Genomic DNA, 19890 nt, shown 5'->3' with positions numbered 1-19890 from the left:
CAGCTGGAATCCTTGAAAACTTTGTGGCCCTTTATGAGGACCCATTCTACGAGTCAGCTAGTTTTCAAAGCCGTCAATGCAGTAGTTTTTGCCATAGTACACCTTAAACCTGGCGGTTTTCGCAAAGTTTGACGTTTTTACGACCAATTTTCGAAAGGAAGCGATCGTCATAGAACAGTCATTTGGTATACATTAGGTAAAGAAAACCCTCAGCCCAAACATGGAAAAAAACTGAGAGGTACTTTTTGATAAGCGCGAGAAAATTTTTTTTTTTTTTCGCTGAGCATACTACGCGGAGGCGCACGCTCTCTCCGGTGGCGGGAGACCGTTGGTGAGCATCGCGGGCATGGCGCGCTGCAACGCGACAGCTCAGATACGACGCTGCTTGTCGCACGATGCCAAAAACGATAATTTGGCCTTGTGGGCACCGATCTCGTGCATGCACAGCCTACTGCCTATGTCGCGACAGGTAAGGAAACTGCCTCCATCAGTATAGCAACGCGAGTGATACTTTGCATTACAAACCCGACCGAAACGTATAGCCGCGTGAAAGCGGTTTTGCTTACACCTTCCTCTTACCATTTTTATACGAGTTGTACAAAAGCAAAACGTCTGCAACGGAAACAAATGGTCCTGCTCAGTACCCCCCTATGCGCAAGGAACCCAAGATGACGTCCCATAGTTGCGTGCATCATATACGTAATCTACAAAGTTGAAAATTTATCAGTGGAAAAGGGTTGTTTTCCTGTTCCTACATTCCCAAGCAGCACAATGTACTGAAAGTCGAGTGCAATAGGGGTGGACGGGTGGGTGGAAGGCCTTGAACAGACTCGTGAAACTAAAGAACATTGATAAGACACATACCGTCCACCCCTATTGCACTCTATTTTCAGTACATTGTGCCACTTGGGTTGACAGTTGCCTTCTTTTGGAGACAGTAGCCTGCGGTGCAAGTGGCAGCACGCCACAGGCTCTGATCGTTCGTCAGCTTTGCATATGCCGCCAGTTTAGTGCGCTTTTAAAAGGCAAAGATATCGTAAGATGGGAACCTTTTGGAGATAGCGGCTCTAGGGGATATACAAATCTCCTCTGTGGGATGCAAATCCCAACGACACGTGAGCATACGTGTCCTACGTTTTATTGCTCTGTGGCTGACAGAAAAGACCCTGTCGGGACGACCTTGTCGATCACCTGACGCATAAATTGGAATCACTGAAATACCACCACTGCGCGGCAAAGCAACAATCAGAGTTCCTTCAGAATCTAAAAGATTCGCTCCCTCCTGAAGAAGGTCTCATCCTAGTAGATTTTGCCGAAAACTACAGCTTTATCGTACAGGACACTCCGCAATCTTTCTATTGGCATCAAGGACAGGCCACCATTCACTCGATAGTATTTTACAACCGCTTCCCTGGTGATATGAACTTGCGTCACCGTACATTCGTTGTGATATCAGATTGCTTAAGGCACGATAATGCCATGGTGTATACCTTTCAGACAGAGCTCACACGCAGAATAAAAGCAGACTATCCCCATGTAAATAAACTTCAATACTTCACGGACGGCGCAGGTTCGCAATACAAAAAAAAAAAGAAGAAAACGTCAACTTCTGTCACAACTACTCGGATTTCAGCATAAGTGTATGAATGACACTTGTATGCGACCTCACATGGGAAAGGGCCGTGCAATGGAGCTGGGACTCTGACGAGGCTTGCTGCTAAAGCCAGCATTCAGAGGCCCTTAGAAGGTCACATACTGAGACCCGTGGATCCGTACAGATGGGCAGAGGCAAATCTCGATGCCCATCGATCTGGGTGCCGGAGGAACAGGTATAGTGCGGCAGCAAGGGGCGCTGAAGAACCGCTACGACAGCGCAAGGGCCGTGCCTAGAACAGGGAGGTATCACTGCTTCGAACACGCTAGCCGCACTGAAATCACCGTGAACACAACATCCATTCCCAACAACATCGGGTATTCGGGGTCTTCAAAGAACATGCCAGAAGGACGGAGGCGACTTCTACTGCCTCAACTACTGGACATAATCTTGAGCGCCTTCTCCGTGCTAGTGTGCTGAGCACGACCATTCATTTGTGTTACAGACGGGAGGTGTAAGTAAAAGTGCTTTCACGTGGCTATACGTTTCGGTCGGGTTTGTGATCTAACGTATCCACTCGCGTTGCTATACTTGTGGAGGCAGGTTCCTTGCCTGTCGCGACATTGGCAGTACGTTCTGCATACAATAGACCGGTGCACACAATTCCAAATTATCGTTTTTGGCATCGTGCGATAAGCAGTAACGTATCTGAGCTGTCGCGTTGCAGCGCGCCATGCCCGCGATGCTCACAAACGCTCTCCCTCCATCGGAGAGAGCGAGAAAAAAAATATTTTCTCGCGCTTATCAAAAAGTACCTCTTTAGTTTTTTTATATGTTTGGGCGGAGTTTTTTTTTAATCTAATGTATACCAAATGACTGTTCTATGACGACCGCTTCCTTTTGAAAATTGGTCGTAAGAACGTCAAACTTTGCGAAAACCGCCTGGTTTAAGGTGTACTATGGAAAAACTACTGCATTGACGGCTTTGAAAACCAGCAGGCTTGTAGAATGGGTCCTCGTGAACAGCCATAAAGTTTCCAAGAATTCCAGCTGTTACGTAAAGTATATTTTAAAAAAAACGCAAAGTCGCAAGAAAAAGCCGGGCCGGGGCCTTTAGGGCACTAAAAGTTGAAATTTCCCAAAAATTGCTCCTTCAGCACATTTTCCGAACCCATTCGTCTGTTTCAGCCCCATAATTATGCGAGTAACGCGAGCGATGCACCAGCCCGATTATTTCAAGCATACTATGGTTTTCGTGCTTATCGAAAACTTTGACCCCGCGTAAAATAACAGGGGATCAATATTCCGCAGTAAAACTTTGGGAAATGGCTATTAATGCCATAGGGTATCCACAATAATTTTTTGGTCCAGAAGTGTGGGGGGTCGAGCAGGACCTTTGGATCATTCGGCGTGGAATGACCTAGGTGATAAATGATGTCACTGTCAGCAAGGGTGACCAAACAGTCGAAGTCCTTGTCATGCATCTGCATGATAGGGAAGTACAGAACAGAATATACATTAGTATCAGCAAACAGACTGCAAACAAGAAATGCTGTACAAGCAGTTAATTCCCTGGCGCCTTAATACACAATCTGACAATTCCACAAATACAAGCGGCCCGACGACACTCGCATCATTTGCTGACATAAAGCCAATCCAGCAATGGGGAAAGTCCTTCTGACGTCACACCTAGCTTGTCTGTGTCGCGAGCAGCGGGAGGGTTGCAGCAGTAGATTTTTTTGTCGTGGTTTTACAAGTAATATATCCGTTACTCTAATTAATGTTCGGTTAATACTCTGCAGGGTGAATGTATTAGTGCCCAGCAATGCGTTAGAGGGATAATTACAGGTGTTTTCAGGATCTCTTCACGGTCACTTTAAGGGCATAGTGGGCAAGTGCTTTATTGACTTGCCATAGGCTATGCACGCAGTATGTCCCACCCTGCAATGTGATGTGTTCCACCACATTCCTCCAGGGCGCCAGTCGTGACGTTACCCACCTCTGTGACGCCGACAACGGCGAGCCCTTTTCACCACCACCACCACCACCACCACGAATGTGATGTGTTGAATGAAACCAGTCTTCATATTTAAGCTTTTAATGTGTAGTGGGAGAGCTCCTTGACTGCAAACGCGGCGAGCCAAATATTGCACACCCTGTAATGTGTTCGGTTACATGAGAATATTATTCATAAATTAATAACTGCTCCAAGTTGCAATGGCGGGGGCACCTGCGTGACTGCTGAGGCGGGTCACACTAGGTGGGGATTCATCAAAGCACTACATTTATTTAAGCTAGTAAATATGGAGCGAGCGGTAGAGTAATATAGTTGGCCGTTCACTAACTTATTAGCGACTGATTACGTGACTATGTACATAGTACCAAGCTTGGTGCCTTGACGAAGAAGAAGCCCCGTTTGTCCCTCTCGATGATCCTCTTCGAGAAGAATACGTGTATCCTTCCAAGCCTGTTTGTTGTATCATCAGAATCATTGCGCGTCTGTCCCAGTATTACTGCAACATTTTGGAGGTATACTGCACCTGGTGCATCAATCAACCTACGGTGTCTCCGGCAGCATACGTGCTATGGGGCGACAAGGTGAGCGCAATTTCACACTTTTTTTGTCCATAAATGATGTAACGTTGCAATAATAACGCGTGACAGTACATGCTACCCGTTACTCTATTTACCTCCTCCCCTAGAAGTCTACGGTCGATTCTTTTGCCTTTTAAGCTGTGGCTTGAGATCAGTTCGAACCAGGCTTGTCGCGATTCCCGAGGATTCTGTGCTCTTCCCCATAGTAAAAAAAAGGCGTGGCTCTAGCCTTGCATGTGGAGGTAATTGCACATGTCCCATAGGGCACCCGTCTTTCACCAGAACGTTTTCTTTCGAGCGCAATCGCTACGTACACTGTTTTCCTTTTGGGTATATGCTGGTTCTAGCCTACATCGAGCCTATGTTGCCAAACCAACCACATCGCTCGAATAACAGTTGCACAACGTTCATTTGTTTGATCACTTGTGACGGTCCTCCTTCGTACTATCATAATCCTTTAATACCAACTGGGAACACGGTTGATGTAACCTTGAAAGGCCGGAAAAATTATGCTGTGGTGGAGAATAAATGCTTTAAGGCTTAAAGATGCAGGCGAAGAACCACAAAATGACATGTAGGATTATCAGTGAATTTTCTTGGCTGAAGCTGTGTGCAATATAAAGTCTCTGAACATTTTAAAAGTACTCTCAGATCGGTCCTGGGGCGCAAATCGCGATACATTACACCGGATCTATGTCTCCACTGTCCTTTCAAAACTTGATTACGGTTGTGTGGTGTATGGGTCAGCACGACCTTCTACTCTAAAAATGTTCGACGCCTGCGCCTGGTCCTTGGAGCTTTCCAGACCTGGCCAGTCGAGAGCCTTTACGTAGAAACAAATGAGTGGTCTCTCGAAAGGTGGCGGTTCTACCTGAGTACGTCATACGCATTAAGGATTAGAGGCTACCCAGAAAACCCGGCGATCCCTGTTATAAGAGACACACAATATAAACGGCTCCTTTTTAACAGGCCTTCAGGAGTATCTCCATTTAGTATGCGCATGTCACAGGAAATTGAGCACTATGGCTTTTCGGAATATAATTCCATGATCCTTGAGTGCAGTAAAAAAATCCCTCCATGGCAACCTCATCCAAAATACCCCATACCCCAAACATTGCCCCAAATTGTAATACCCAAACATTGTACTGAAACAGGAATTTGAGCACCTAAGGGAAACCTTGGCAGTCATGTAGAATTCTACACGGATGGATCGAAAACAAATACTAGGGTTTCATGTGCTATGGTTATACTAGAATAGTAACACGTGCACACCGGCTAAAGAGCACCATGTCTATTTTTACTGCTGAAGTGTATGGAATAATTTTAGCACTCGACTACATTCTACAAAATCACACACGATCCTCAGTAATATACACAGATTCTCTCAGTTCTCTGCAGGCTATTTGTAACATACATCCGACTAAAAACCTGGTAGTTGATCGTGCAAGGAGCCTGGCAAGCACTATAGCTAATAGGGCCTATCAGTTACTCTTCTGCTGGGTACCCAGTCATGTTGGCATACCTGGCAATGAACGAGCTGATCATGCTGCTACGGCTGCGTTAACAACTGACATAACCCCCTTTCGAAATTACATATCAAGATCTCAATCTATGTCTAAAAAGATGCATCATAAACGACTGGCAAACATCGTGGGACCGGCAAGCCAATAATACATTACATAGTATCAAGCCTTATGTAGGCTCCAGTTCACCTGGTGTGTCCACTCGACTATATGAAGTGCTATCCTCCCGCCTTCGTTTGGGACACACTTAACGCATGGGTATCTTCTACGAGGAGAATACCCCAAGGAATGCAACCACTGTGGGGAACAGCTTTCGATCATTCACATCCTCATCACGTGTCCAGTGTACCAATATCTTCATCAACATCATTTTGCTTCCGTTTATAGAAACTTTTTACCACTCCACCCAATGCTTCTGCTGGGTGATGACAGTTTTGTTCCTATTGAGAACGTGCATATATATTTTAAAGATACTGGGTTTTTAAAAGATCCGTGACTTTAAATACTAATGTAACAGTTGCTCCAATTTTAGTCCTGAACATATATTTCTTAACTAGCTAGTCTTCAGTGCATTTTGCGCATTATGGCCTTTTTAGCTCATGCGCCAATAAAACGCGAATAAAAAACAAAATCTATGTGCAATTATTGTGACGTCAAACTGAGTCATTCGAGCCATGATTCCAGGCTCTGCGCCAAATACACGAGTAGCGCTGAAGCCAGTTAAAGCTGGGGGTATCAAAATTAGTGAATTTCATTGATCGATTAAATAGCCAACATTTCCTGAAACTAAAACAGAAAGCTGATACAAGATCAATAGCCGCGCGGAATTCCTAGCAAAACTATACAGCCGCTTCTGAAGCAGAACGCGGCATATGAAAACTGCAAGATTGTGCTGGAAACCTGGAACAGGACATCCGGAAGCGACAAATCGATGGACTGGAACGAAGTTGAACAGGACGACAAACGGCAGCTAAAGCTGAAGTATCTGAAAAGCGTTCGCAATCAACTTATTCGTTTCAAGGGATTAATACATGTCGGAACAGGACCATGGCGAGCATCTGACGCTGCTCGTGATGGTAGTACGAGAGGGATTTAATGTATTGATCTGAATTGTTGATGAGCTAGATGGGGATTCTTTAACTGAGACTGCAGCAACCGGGGGGGGGGGGGGAAGAAGATGCGGCATCCAAGATGATTTCCCTGCCACTATGCAACGAAATGTGCTTCCGGGCTAAGGCTTGTCGTTGTGGGCGACGTTTTTCTGAAATTCGGCGAACAAATCGCCAATTTTTCGAACAACAAGAACTGGTGGTTGTCGACGAAAGTTTTTCTGATGTTAATCACGACAAAAAAAAAAACAGGCGAAAAACATGATACATATGGTATAAAGTTGGAATTTATTTATTACTCATGAGTAGGGCCCGCGACTTTATCACATGGCGTTGAAGTTTCCAAAACATGCATGCAAAAATGAGGAAGAAATGTCAAATATGCTCAAAATATACACAGCAAACTTCTCACTTCATGAAACCTGATGCCAAGAGTATGGCACAAAAGCCTATGGTATACAATGACCCTCTTTGTGCAGAAAAACAATGACCAGAAACGGATCATAAAGTGTCAAACGTACATTTTTTTTTTAATTGAAGCCAGCTCCGAACTATATGTCATTAGAGTACGCAACCAAAGCCATTTTTAAGTTTTCAAATTTGAAAGACATACTGTTGCCGGAGAATCCAGTTTCGAATCGAGAAAATGTGCGTTCTACACCGCAAGACATTATGCTTTCGAGTTTGAAATGAGCTGGTTCATCGGCGCTATATGCAGACAGAGCTTCGAAGTCTTATTTTTTGCCATCGAGAATGGCACCCGCGGAGTGCAACACTTTCGGCTCCTTATTTTTGTCAAGCATAGCATTAATACATGCCCAAGATTCGCGGACGGAAAGGAAATGTCGAACTTTTAACTTTTTATCATATGATTAGAGATTGTAGTCACTTTGCATACGTTTCTGCGGAACGCTGAACGGAGAAATCGTTTGATTGTAAATCGTTTTTGTGTGTTGGAGTCGTTTTGATCAGGAAAACGGAAAGATACCCTGACATCGCATTTGTGAGATTCCCTCACGATACCTGTGTACAAGTAAACGTCGCTAACATGAACCGGTGCACCGTAGCAAATCAGCGCTGTTTTCAGAAACGGCCCGATCAAGCAGCTCGCCTAATACCCCTGTGGCACGGGCACTTTTGGACCGCATTGAGCCAATTCAAGTCAATGTGTATCCGGCGCTGCTACACGAACACGTTCGAGCAGGATCGAACTCATATCCTGCTAAACCCGACCCAGTTCGTTAAATGGGATTGAGATTTTTGAGACGACTTGAAGGCTGACACTGACACCCTCGAACGCAGCGAATTTGTTGTCGTAAACAAAAATATACATTAATTTCCAAATGTTCCTGTACACGTCCATGGAATTTCACGGTGTCGGTTTTAGTCGTTTTAGTCTAGGCATGACGGACGACTGCTTGTTCCAATTTCTTTAATCCTGACCACTCTTGACACCGCGCCCCAGTAAAGGCTTAGTAAACAGCACAATGTGGAAGCGGATGCGGTTATTCGCGACTTTTCAAGAACCTATTTGTCAATTACACCCTACGGCCACGGGCCGTGAGCGCCGCCTGTCGAAAAGCCAACCTTTCAATACGCAGAGTTGGACCGTGTAGCAGCATCGCGCACAGAACTGTCTTGAGAAACTCGATGCGGATCGGATTCAATCCGCATTGGAAGTGACGTGTGACAGCGGTTTAAAGGAGCATTAAAGTGGTATCCAACATGGCCAAAAACTACTGTCGTCTTGATAAGCACTATGTGAAAAGCACTCCTGCAAAATATTTCTGTCCAAAACTTTTTCACCGTGACGCAATTAGTTTGCGAAATCGCTACCCCGGTGACGGGTTGGAGCGCTCCGGCTGCAGACCACACAGACTCCAATGTGACGTTTGTGGTACGGAGCCCCCTCATTCGCTGGTAGAAAAAAACGTCTGCTACGAACATTGCGAGCTGTTCCTTGTTGACTGATATTCGTTACATGGTTTATATCATATTTTCGCAAAGCATATATGAAGCCCGACCAAATAAGATTGCGATCGCACGAGCAATGACCGTGGCTTCTTTGCACCCTCTCGTTGTACGCATACAACTGGGGAGCGACGTACGGAGCGAGACTACTTCGGAGGCGTTTGCTGTAGAACGTCTCTCTGATGTATTCGCTAACTCCCAGTCACGGCAAAGTATGTTTGGTCTGTCGTGTATCTACCTACCAGCGAAGTGTGTGCAAGTATAGCTCACCAGCGTGGATTTCAGGGTTGCGTAAATAAGAAAAGCAACGCCTGACTGTCGCTTGCACAAGGTTCCGCCGAATGGGCCAGGAAGAAGCTGGACGCTCGTTTTAATTCAACGCCAGGATACAACGCCTGATACAAACCTTCGAATATGCAGTACATACTTCAGCGAGAGCGATTATCAATCACCGCCGGGCGTTCTTTTAGTACGTCAACGATGGACCAGAAGCAGATATTCCCCCGTTCGGTAGGCATGTCGTTGCAGCTACCACACGTACACACGTCCTCACCAATTGTCAAGTCCCGATGGCGTCGCTGAAGACCTTCCTCGTGAGACAGCACAGTATGCAGTCCCAGTACCACACCAGGAAACGGCACAGGACGCACTCGATGCTCATAAAACTCACAGTAGCAGAAAGCATGCAATGACGGCGGTATTATGGCGCCACCTCTTAGCCATTGAACCAACTGTGCCATGAAAACGGTCGACCAGGCTACACACTCTCGGGAAGCACTGGGACAGCGCTGCACAACACACAGTTAGATTCGTGCTGCACCACTCGTTCTTCCCGTTGCATCAGCGGTCCCAAAAAATCGAGGTCGTGTCGTTGATAGCCTTCAAATCTTCCGTTTCGGACATCACGCAGCCGCTGAATGCGTAGTCTCCGAAGCAGTAGCAGACGCTCCGGTCTGCGCGGTGTTGCTCACCTCGATCATGTGATCCCAGGTCCAGTGAGGAGCGGCGTTAGGACTCGCGTCACATAGTGACGCGCGTGGCCGCGCTGATCACGTGTCTATCGTGAAGGCGAAGGAGGGTGTTTCGCGCACGGGAGATTCGGGGCGCTCTTGCAGGCGTCCCAATTTCGCTACGGCTGTACTAATCGTGGGAAAACTGTTTTCGGCCGCAAAACATTCCATACCCACCAAAAACAGAAAAAAGTACGCGTGCCTCCAGACTGCTCCTTTAAGGTGAAGTAATTGTGTGCTTCCAGTGACTTGTACGCTTGCACAATACCAACACTGAACTGGCTCGGCGAAAATATTAGATAAGCTACAATGCGATTGTGATCCGCGGCATGTTTTGTGGCTAAGCTGTCCAGTTATCGATGTGTAGCGCAAAGAGATCGTCATGTTGTATACCGTTCATAAGCAACTTGTTCTTGTAGCGACACTTGTGTGATTCCTTCATAGCTCTAAATAAATCGGGTATTCTGGAAGGAATTAATAATAATTGGGGGTTTACGTCGCGAGACAACTGATCGTGGAAGGAGACAGGAGGTGTAGCAGCGCAACACAGCCGATATCGCACTTGCGCAAAGCATTCGCACGGCTGCGTTCAGTGTGTTTTGCCCACACCAACTCCGCGTATGCGCAGATGGCGCCTCTTGTTTGTAATAAGTGGTCTGTACATTTTAAACGAGCGAAGAGATCACTTCTTTCTGTACGCGTTTGTGCTGCTGTCGGGTGGTATTTCGAAACTTCAGGCGCGGTTTTTTGAAACCAGGAAAAGAGAAAAAGAACTGAGAGGATGTACATAATCGATTATGGATAAGAGAATCGAAGACCCCTTCCCCCTATACAACTCCGCCATTAACATTTTTGCAATAGTCCCTGCAGTGAACAGGATCACCAATTAGTTTTAGTCAACAAATTCATTAATTAACAAGGGAAGGAAAAACAGACTATCTCTAGACCCCTACTAATATTACGCACTAAGTATCGTGCAAGTGCAGTGCACCATTTGTATAAAAAAGTTTGACTCTTTTTAAGTGAAACGCCCTGCAATAATAGAGAAAACAGAAAGTGTCGGAGGTATGACGGTATTGAGAATGCCGTTTGTACAGCGCTGGACACAAGTTTACGGAACGCGCGAGCGGCGTATTTTCTCTGCGTGGAGACACCCTAGCGGCGAGTGAAAGCGGGCGAGTTCACTCCTTGAGAGGGATGGAAGAGTGCGCTCGTTGAAACCCACCGTGGTAGTAGTGTTAACTTTGCTTTTAAAATGGTTTCGTTTTTGCTCTACTGCACCGTGCGCGAGTTGCTATCGCGCGAAGGGAGTAGAGAGTTTTAGTACATCGTACGCTATCGCCTTTGAGTACGTATGGGATAGCGTTGGTGGTTCTGCGCACTGCGCGAAGCTCTCTTTCTGTTATGGGTGTGCGCATAACCATCAACGCTATCCCTTACAAACGCAAACGCGATAGCGCACGACGTACTAAAACTCTCAAGCCTCTCCGCTATCGTAGAGATAACGGGGTCCTAAGATGAATTGAGACGACAACGGGACGCTGTGGCCCAGCTTTTTTTCATCTCTCGTTTATTCGACACAAACAGAAGAAAAGAGCGTGTGTCATTGAGCACAAACAAAAGGAGAAAGGGCGATGCGATACCCTTTTAATACTTTGTCGCCCTCCCCCCCCCCCCCTCTTTCGCAGCAATAACGGACGGAGGGACGCGTATAGCCGTCGGAAAAGGTCCACGTCTTCACGTAGTAAGGCCCACCCTGCTTCTATAAATCCCAGAGTGTATCTTTTCTCCTTGTAAGCGTCCATTCCTTGCTCATTGTATTTTTCAGGATTGCCCAGACGTTTCCGATAATGTTTAAGTCCGAGCTGTATGCAGGCCATGTCAGCTGCATTACGCCGCGGTCGTCGAGAAGGCGTTGGACAGTTTTGCTTGGATGGACGCAGCTGCCATAGTGCTGGAAATGGTAGCACCCGACCGGGAAAGACCCGTCCAGAGCATAGGGGAGCAGCGCCCTCTCGATGACCTCTACGTAATGCAGCTGACATGGCCTGTGCAGAGTCCGGACTTATAGAAAACGTATGGAGAATCCTGAAGAATAGAATAAGCGAGAGGCGGACGCCTACAAGGAGCAAAGATGTGCTCTGGGATTTATAGAAGCAATGTGGTCTTTGCTATGTGAAGACGTGGACCCTGTCCACCGGCTATACGCATCCCCGCCTGTGCGCATGTATTAACAGAGTATCGCATCCCCCCTTTTCCTTGTGTTTGTGCTGAAGGGAACACGCTCTATTCTTCTGGACCAGCGGCATGGCCGAGCGGGTTAAGGCGTCCCACTCGTTGGTGGTAGACAAGGTCGTCCTGAAGACTGGGAGGTGGTGGGTTCAAATCCTGAGACCGGCTTTGTCTGAGTTTTTTCCTGGGTTTTCCGAAGACACTCAAGACGAATGTCGGCACAGTTCCGTCTGAAGACGGCTAGGACCCATACTAACTCCCCTGTCCCCCACTGTTTCCTGCTGTCCTCCCTCCATCTGTCCACATCTGTACGCCGCTCATAGCCACAGTTGCTTTTCGCTGATTTTGTGTTTGATTTGATGATTGTTTTGTCCCAATTTGTCCGATGAGCCATGTTCACCCGTTCTTCTATGGTTGCGCTCATTGGCATGAATATTGCGGTGAGCAGTGCGCTTAGGACGTACAGCTCACTTATTAAAAACCACACGCAGCTTTGCTTTGAATATAAACCACCAAATATATAACGCGATTCTGACAGGATTAAGTAGGGACTTGTCCTATTTCGCCACTGGCTCTCGCTATACACTGAAGCGAGCGTTCTGTCCATAACTATGGTGTGGTTGATTTTGCCTCGATCTGAGCGGGCTTCGATGGAAAGGTAAATATACTTGATATAACGTCATAGGTGAAACGACTTGCCCCACAAGTGTATCTTCCTGGACAAACTGCTTGAATCACAGGTTGCGTGTACTTATGTTGAAATACTAGCCCTCACCTCCTCCTCCATTTCTGCAATTTACACTTTCTCCCAAACTAGTACCACTTGAGTATCCCAGGGAGAGGACCCGGAGCGAAACCCTTACATAGTTACATCTACCAGGAACGGGCGGATCTAGAGGGGAGGGTTCCGGAGTTCCTGACCCATCCTCAATTTGGGTCTTCAGATAGCGTTCCAGATCCAGGGCTCTCCTCAGTGACATCCATGTCTTGACGATGAGCTTCTCTCTCAGTCCCTTGGTGTCGCAGCATTACTATGCCCTCCACGTCTGGAGCCACATTTCCCGATGCAGAGCTGCTAACGTCAGCATGCACTAGAAGCGCTCTTTACGCGTAGCGGAACTGGAGAGCTGAGGGGTCGTTGTTCCATCCACCTCTCTGTCGGACGCATCCAAAAAACGTCTCCAGGTGGTCGTGGCTGAGGCGATAGGTGCAGATGTACCTACAAGGAATTGTCATTAGGGCGATGTAATGTGTACGCTCTTTTGCAATGCAGCATAATGAACTGAATCATTAATAAGGGTACACCTACTTATGTATAACGTGTACAATGCTGCATACTTGTGCAATTACCTCAGGTGCATTTCATGTTTTGTACCTCGCAGTAAACACTAAGTATTTAACATCATATGTTCCCGTCATGATCCTGAGTGCCAAAATTGCACATGCCTAAATCTTGCTTTAGTATTTTGTGTCAAGGAAGGTCCTAAATAAAAGACTGTTACAAAAACCAAAACAAATGAGCAGCTGAGAAGATACAAATGCCATTGAAAGTCCGTATAGATAATGCTACTAAAGGGATGAGCTCAATGCGGAAGAACAAAAATTTTGAATTATTTATGCTGTTCCTAACATTCCCAATAATGGCATGCAATACACGCACTATACACTACTGGTAAAAGTTCCTGTGCTCCCATACCTGCACATGCTTTGAAGGAAAAGATGGTCTGTCAGCTCTGCTACACTTCGAAGCGTGAAAGCAAGGCTGATCACAGACATCCTCCGGCCATCTTCGACAGCTAGCCTTCCAGATGGGAATCTCAGCGCCATCAGCCTGGGTGAAATCTCGAGCATTCTTCTTTTCTGCTCTGGAATTTTTTCAGGGTGAAGAGGCGCTTTGGACCCGATGCCGTGTGGCTTGTACGAGTTCAGCAGGTTGAAAGCCCTACAATAACCATGCAGCGCAGATGATCGTCTGCTACAGCTCCAGGCTTCACTTTCGGGCGGAAACCGCGCTCGTTTCTGCAAGTTGTATCAGTTAATTGAACCTTTCATGAAAGTTGTGAAATATATGCCTGTAAAAAGGTCACCTGTTCTCTTTGTGCTAAGTGGTAATTATTTCCAGGGAACAACGCTCCGTTTTCAAACCCGCGGAAAGCAGAATATCGTCTGCAATGAACTCCTTCCGTATACTGGCCGCGATATGTGCGTTGCAGACGATATTCTGCTTTCCGCGTGTTTGAAAACGGAGCGTTGTTCCCTGGAAATAATTATCCCTTAGCACAAAGAAAACAGCTGACCTTTTTACAGGCATATATTTCACAACTTTCATGAAATGTTCAATTAACTGATACAACTTGCAGAAACGAGCGCGATTTCCACCCGAAAGTGAAGGCTGTAGCTGTAGCAGACGATCATCTGCGCTGCATGGTTTTGGAAACCCACAGGCTGAACATGGCGCGAGGCCGACCGAAGAAACGTCCAGGAGAGCCACCACAAAGGTATCGGAGAATATCCCAAGAGGACAGAGCAAGAATCGTAGATTGTGCGAGAAGAGGAGGAAATTTGAAGCAGGTAGCTGCGGCCCTTGATATTAACATGAAGACCGCTCGATCTATTGTTCGCACGGACAGAGCAGACGTACAAGGACGAGGTGGAACAAGTAGAAAATTTTCCGAAGAGATAGTCCAAGATCTAGCGTCCATAGTTGATAGTAACCCTTCGTACACCATAAGGGAGCTTCGACGTGCATTAACTGAATCGCATCCCGGATTGCAAATTAGCGCGTCCTCAGTTGACCGGCTGCTCGACGGGCACGGCTACTCGACTAAACTTCTTACTCCTCAACCACAAGACAGAAACAGGATCGATGTGAAGGAGTCGAGAAGGGAATATGCGCAGTGGTTGCAAAGGTATGGTCCTCAGCAACTCCGATACTATATTGACGAGACCAATTTAAACGTGTGGTGTTCACGGAAGTTCGGCAGATCGAAACGGGGCACGCCGGCAATACACACGGTGACAAGCACAAAGGGGACAAACATAAACGTGATTGCCTGCATGTCTGCAAATGGGCTTTTACTTTGGAGACTTGTGGACCGTGTTAGTTGGTTGACCTTCAACGAGTTTCTGGAAGAAGCTTCTCGTGCGGTCGAACAGCAAGAGCCAGGAGCGTGCGCTGGTTTTATATTCGACAATGCACCGGCTCACAAGCGTGTGCACGAAGCTCAATTGCAAGGAGAACATTCACTAAAATTTCTGCCCCCTTACAGTCCGTTCTTCAACCCTATAGAAGAAATGTTTGCCAAGTTCAAGGTATCAGTGAAATCCTTCCTCAGACAACATAGGGAGGAACTATTCCACACGCCCGTGGGAACGACCAAAAAAGAGCATCGCAAACGGATCTTGGTGTCTGTGGTGCCTGCCGCAGACGAGGCTATGTCGACGATTCTACGGGTTGAGTGCGCGGCTTATGACCGCAATAATTTCAAGTACGTGGGGGCTGCTCTTGATAAAGCTGACATGTAGCATTTGTATGGGCTTCACAGTGAAGACTGCAGTGTTTGATTAAATCATTTATACACGCTGAGCCGTCGCTATTTTACACGGATTCCCAAGGACCTGTCCCGGAGAGCAAGGCGTGCTTCATCTAATTAAGCAAAGTATAACATGAAGCCTACCTACAATTTCCCATAACCGCTGTGGATTACCACAGCAACATCGCGCATAGCTTCCATACTGGGCGAGCACTTAAATCGTACTCGCGAAATTTATGACTCTGTCGAACGATGCCCATGCTAGTGATGGGCCATAGTCGATTTGAGATCATCGATAGTGCTATCGATGGCCAACGCAGTCACTCGTTTCGCCATCGATATTTTTGCCTAACTACAGCGTAACTTCAATAATGTCTAGCGCTGAGTTTGGAGAACCATGTCGTGGCACTGAATTGAGGTGCTGTTACGATGTCGTCGATAATAAGTTAGTGGAGCACAGCATCGGGAGCAAAATATAACTAATAAAAATAAGATAAACATAGATCTCGGTCAGCTTTGTTCACATTTACAGACGACAATTAAAATCTTTTTGCGCGCATCATGCTCTGTGTATACATATCAATAACTTAGCCACTGCTAAATGCATTTTCGAAATGTGATGCTTCTTTGTAAAGCATACACAGTAAAGCGGACGCTCCCCCTTTATTGTCAAATGTTTTTTTTAATGCGCCATCAAGAAGGAGTTCCTATCACACGCTTTACACTTGCGCCTTGGCCTTCGCTATCTCAGCTGCCGTCGTGGGATCGTGAACGTCCATGGTTGTTGCTTACTTTAATTACAATGCCTTGCTACCTGCTATGATGACAATGTTGTCTACATTGTAATATTTGTTTAATTTGTGATTGCTGTTCCGCATGTACTGCACCGCTCTATAGGGATTCGCTGTTGACAGGTGAATGAACAAAAAAATAAATAAATCATCAGAGGGGAGGGGGGATCCTTTGGTCGTGATGAAACAGCATACAACAGGGATTGCTTCTCAAATTCGACTAAAAGAAGGGAAAACACCACCCACTTGGACTAATCTTGTCATGACTCGACATCATCATCCACGGCTGTCGTACCAATAGCATTTGCTGCGCCGTATACAGCTTCCGAAACAGTCAATAGTTCGAAGGCATAGGCTAGCTCTCTCTCATATGGCTGCAGGATTTGGAAATGACTTTTTCGGGTTAAAGGTTTTTGAATAAATATGCCATAACACACGGTAATGTACCAAACATACCGCTATATGCCGTAAAACACGATAATCTACCATGGTATACCGCTATAGACCGCAAAACACGATAACGCACCAAATATAGTATTATATGCGTTAAAACACGGCAATGTACAAAACACCGCTATATGCCGTAAAACACGGCAATGTACAAAACACCGCTATATGCCGTAAAACACGGTAATGTAGCAAACATACCGCTATATGCCGTAAAACTTTTTAATGTACCAACCACACCACTACATGCTGTAAAACACGGTAATGTACCACACATACCGCTATATGCCGTAAAACACGGTAATTTACCGACCACACAGCTATATGCTGTAAAAAACGGTAATGTACCACACATACCGCTATATGCCGTAAAACACAGTAAGGTACCAAACATACCGCTATATGCCGTAAAACGCGGTAATGTACCAAACATACCGCTGTATGCTGTAAAACACGGTAATGTACCGAACATGCCGCGATATGCCGTAAAACACGGTAACGTACCGAACATACCACTATGTGCCGTAAACACAGTAATATACCGAACATACCACGATTTTCCGTAAAACACGCTAATGTACCAGATGTACCATAACATACCAAAAACATGGTAATGCACCAAACATACCACTATATGCTGTAAAACACTGCAATGTACCAGATACACCACTATATACTGTTAAACACGGTAGTGTACCAAGTGCACCACTCTACACCGTAAAACACCATAATCTACTCCGCTATCCGCTACAGACCGTAAAACACGATAACGCACCAAATATACTACTATTCGCCTTGAAAGACGTCAATGTACCAAATACACGGCTATATGCCGTAACACACGGTAATGTACCAAACATGCCGCTATATGCCGTAAAACACGATAATCTGCCATGGTATACCGCAATAGACCGCAAAACACGATAACGCACCAAATATACTATTATATGCGTTAAAACACGGCAATGTACAAAACACTGTATATGCCGTAAAACAGGGTAATGTACCAAACATAGCGCTATATGCCATAAAACACGGTAATGTACCAACCACACCGTTATATGCTGTAAAACAGGTAATGTACCACACATACCGCTATATGCCGTAAAACACAGCAATGTACCAAACATACCGCTATATGCCGTAAAACACGGTAATGTAGCCAACGTACTACTATATGACGTAAAACACTGCAGTGTACCAAATATACCATTATATGCTGTAGAACGCGATAATGTACCATGTACGCTGCTATACAGCGTAAAACACGATAATGTACGACGGTATACCGCTATATACCGTAAAACACGATAATGTACCAAATATACTACTACATGGCTTAAAAAACGGCAATGTACCGAATATACCGCCGCGTACCGCCAAACGACAGTGGGCCGCAGTGCACCACGGTATTCCATAAAACACGATAATCTCTCACACTATGCCACTACATACCGTAAAATACGGTAATGTATTAAATATACCCGTATATGCCATAAAACACAGCAATGTACCAAATATACCACTATATGCCGTTGAGCACGGCGATGTACAAAGTGTAGCATTGTATACCGTAAAACACGGTAATGTACCAAGCGTACCATTATATGCCGTAAAACACGATAGTCTACCACGGTATACCACTATACGTATACCTATAATGTGTACCTATAACACCGCCATGTCATACGACGAACTAATCATTTCTATCACTAACTGTTTTTTCTCGATGTTTCTCCTCTTAAATATTCGTGAGGAAAGCTAAGAAATGGTCGGATTAAATGAAATGGCACCCGGATTATTTTAGATAGCGCCCAGATTAATTTTTTTGCAATCTGATTAATTCAAATGGCGATCAGATTAAAGTTTTTGCGTCTGAACTAAATCTGATGGCACTCGGATTAATGTTTTTTGGCGATGGGACTGAAATAGATGGCGCCTTCTTGCGTTTGGATTAATATGAGCGGGAAAATCTCTAGATGGTCTGCTAAGCAACGCCAGGAGACTGGTGCGGAAGCTACAAAACTTTGCCTGGGTGGAATGCAGACCTCCAGAATATGGGGGCCACACTGTAAAAAATTGCCGTAAATTTTACGGTCAAAATCTATTTTTTGCCGTAAAAAGAACAGGTATGCTACTGTAATTGGAAATACGGTCGACGTAGTGTAATTAATACGGCACCAATGAAATATGCCGTTATTATGACTGTTATCACGTAAATAAGACAGTAGTGTGCCCGTAATCCTGATTACGGTCAAATGACTGTAGATATTACGGTAGTCTGCCACACTTTCACATTGGATTCCAGTATCTGACATTGTGCTACGCTTGCTGGGAACAGTGAATTTTAATAAATGGCCGATTGCTGTACATGTATACATGCATATGGTGGCACAGTGTTGATATGCATTGTATTTAATTAGATGGTACCGGTTGAAGTTGGTCTAGAGAGCAACTGGAAGTGAGGTGGTGCCAGTTCGAACTGGACCAGTTTACATGTTTGGGGGAAGTTTCGGTTTCAGTGCCATGACATGTTAATATAAAGATTGCAAGGCGAAGTTAAAGTAATTTTATTAGTAGAAAAAAATAATATTTAAATTTTTGGAAAACTTCATTAGCGTTATCGAATGTTCTTATATTTGTATTTTGTGCGTTCCTGCTCCCGTGATGAATGATGCGTTCACTGTGCAACGGTCGCTTGCTTAGCGGCTTGCCTGTACAACGCTTTTTTGCTCGTTATTAGCGTGATGTGTGACACAGGCGTTGGTTTTATAATCGAAAGGATTTGTCTGTAAGTTACGACAGTGCGACAGTACAATGAGCGCCAGCGGCCGGGTGTTATAGGATTACAGCTGGACTACAACTGTGGATGCCGCTTTATCGTGAGTACTATGCTTAAGTGTTTTTCCCTTGTGCACCATTTAGAAATATTACTTCTACTAGAACCTCATCTCTTTGTTCCGCGTCAGGTTCGTGGCACCTGTAAGTGCAGGCCGTTTTACGAGTAATATGTACGAGTGTCTAGTTAACGTTACCAGCAACTTGTTTCATTCTCGTGTTTTTGTCTTTGTATTTCTTCGTTCAT

At 45.5% G+C, this 19890-nt stretch overlaps 1 protein-coding gene across 2 annotated transcripts in view; it reads left to right on the top strand.

The window, feature by feature from the left end:
• The first annotated feature begins 4026 nt into the window (after window positions 1-4026).
• Window positions 4027-19890, top strand: part of LOC135387008 (uncharacterized) — a 304499-nt gene continuing 288635 nt past the window's right edge. For both annotated transcript variants that reach the window (XM_064616448.1, XM_064616447.1), the window contains exon 1: window positions 4027-4192. In XM_064616448.1, coding sequence (XP_064472518.1) covers window positions 4180-4192 — 13 coding nt within the window. In that variant the 5' untranslated portion in view covers window positions 4027-4179. The remainder of the gene's footprint in view (window positions 4193-19890) is intronic.

The sequence above is a fragment of the Ornithodoros turicata genome, chromosome 3 (genome assembly GCF_037126465.1).
Source record: "Ornithodoros turicata isolate Travis chromosome 3, ASM3712646v1, whole genome shotgun sequence".
NCBI classification, from domain to species: Eukaryota; Metazoa; Arthropoda; class Arachnida; order Ixodida; family Argasidae; genus Ornithodoros; species Ornithodoros turicata.
This window is presented reverse-complemented; position numbering and strand designations above follow the sequence as displayed.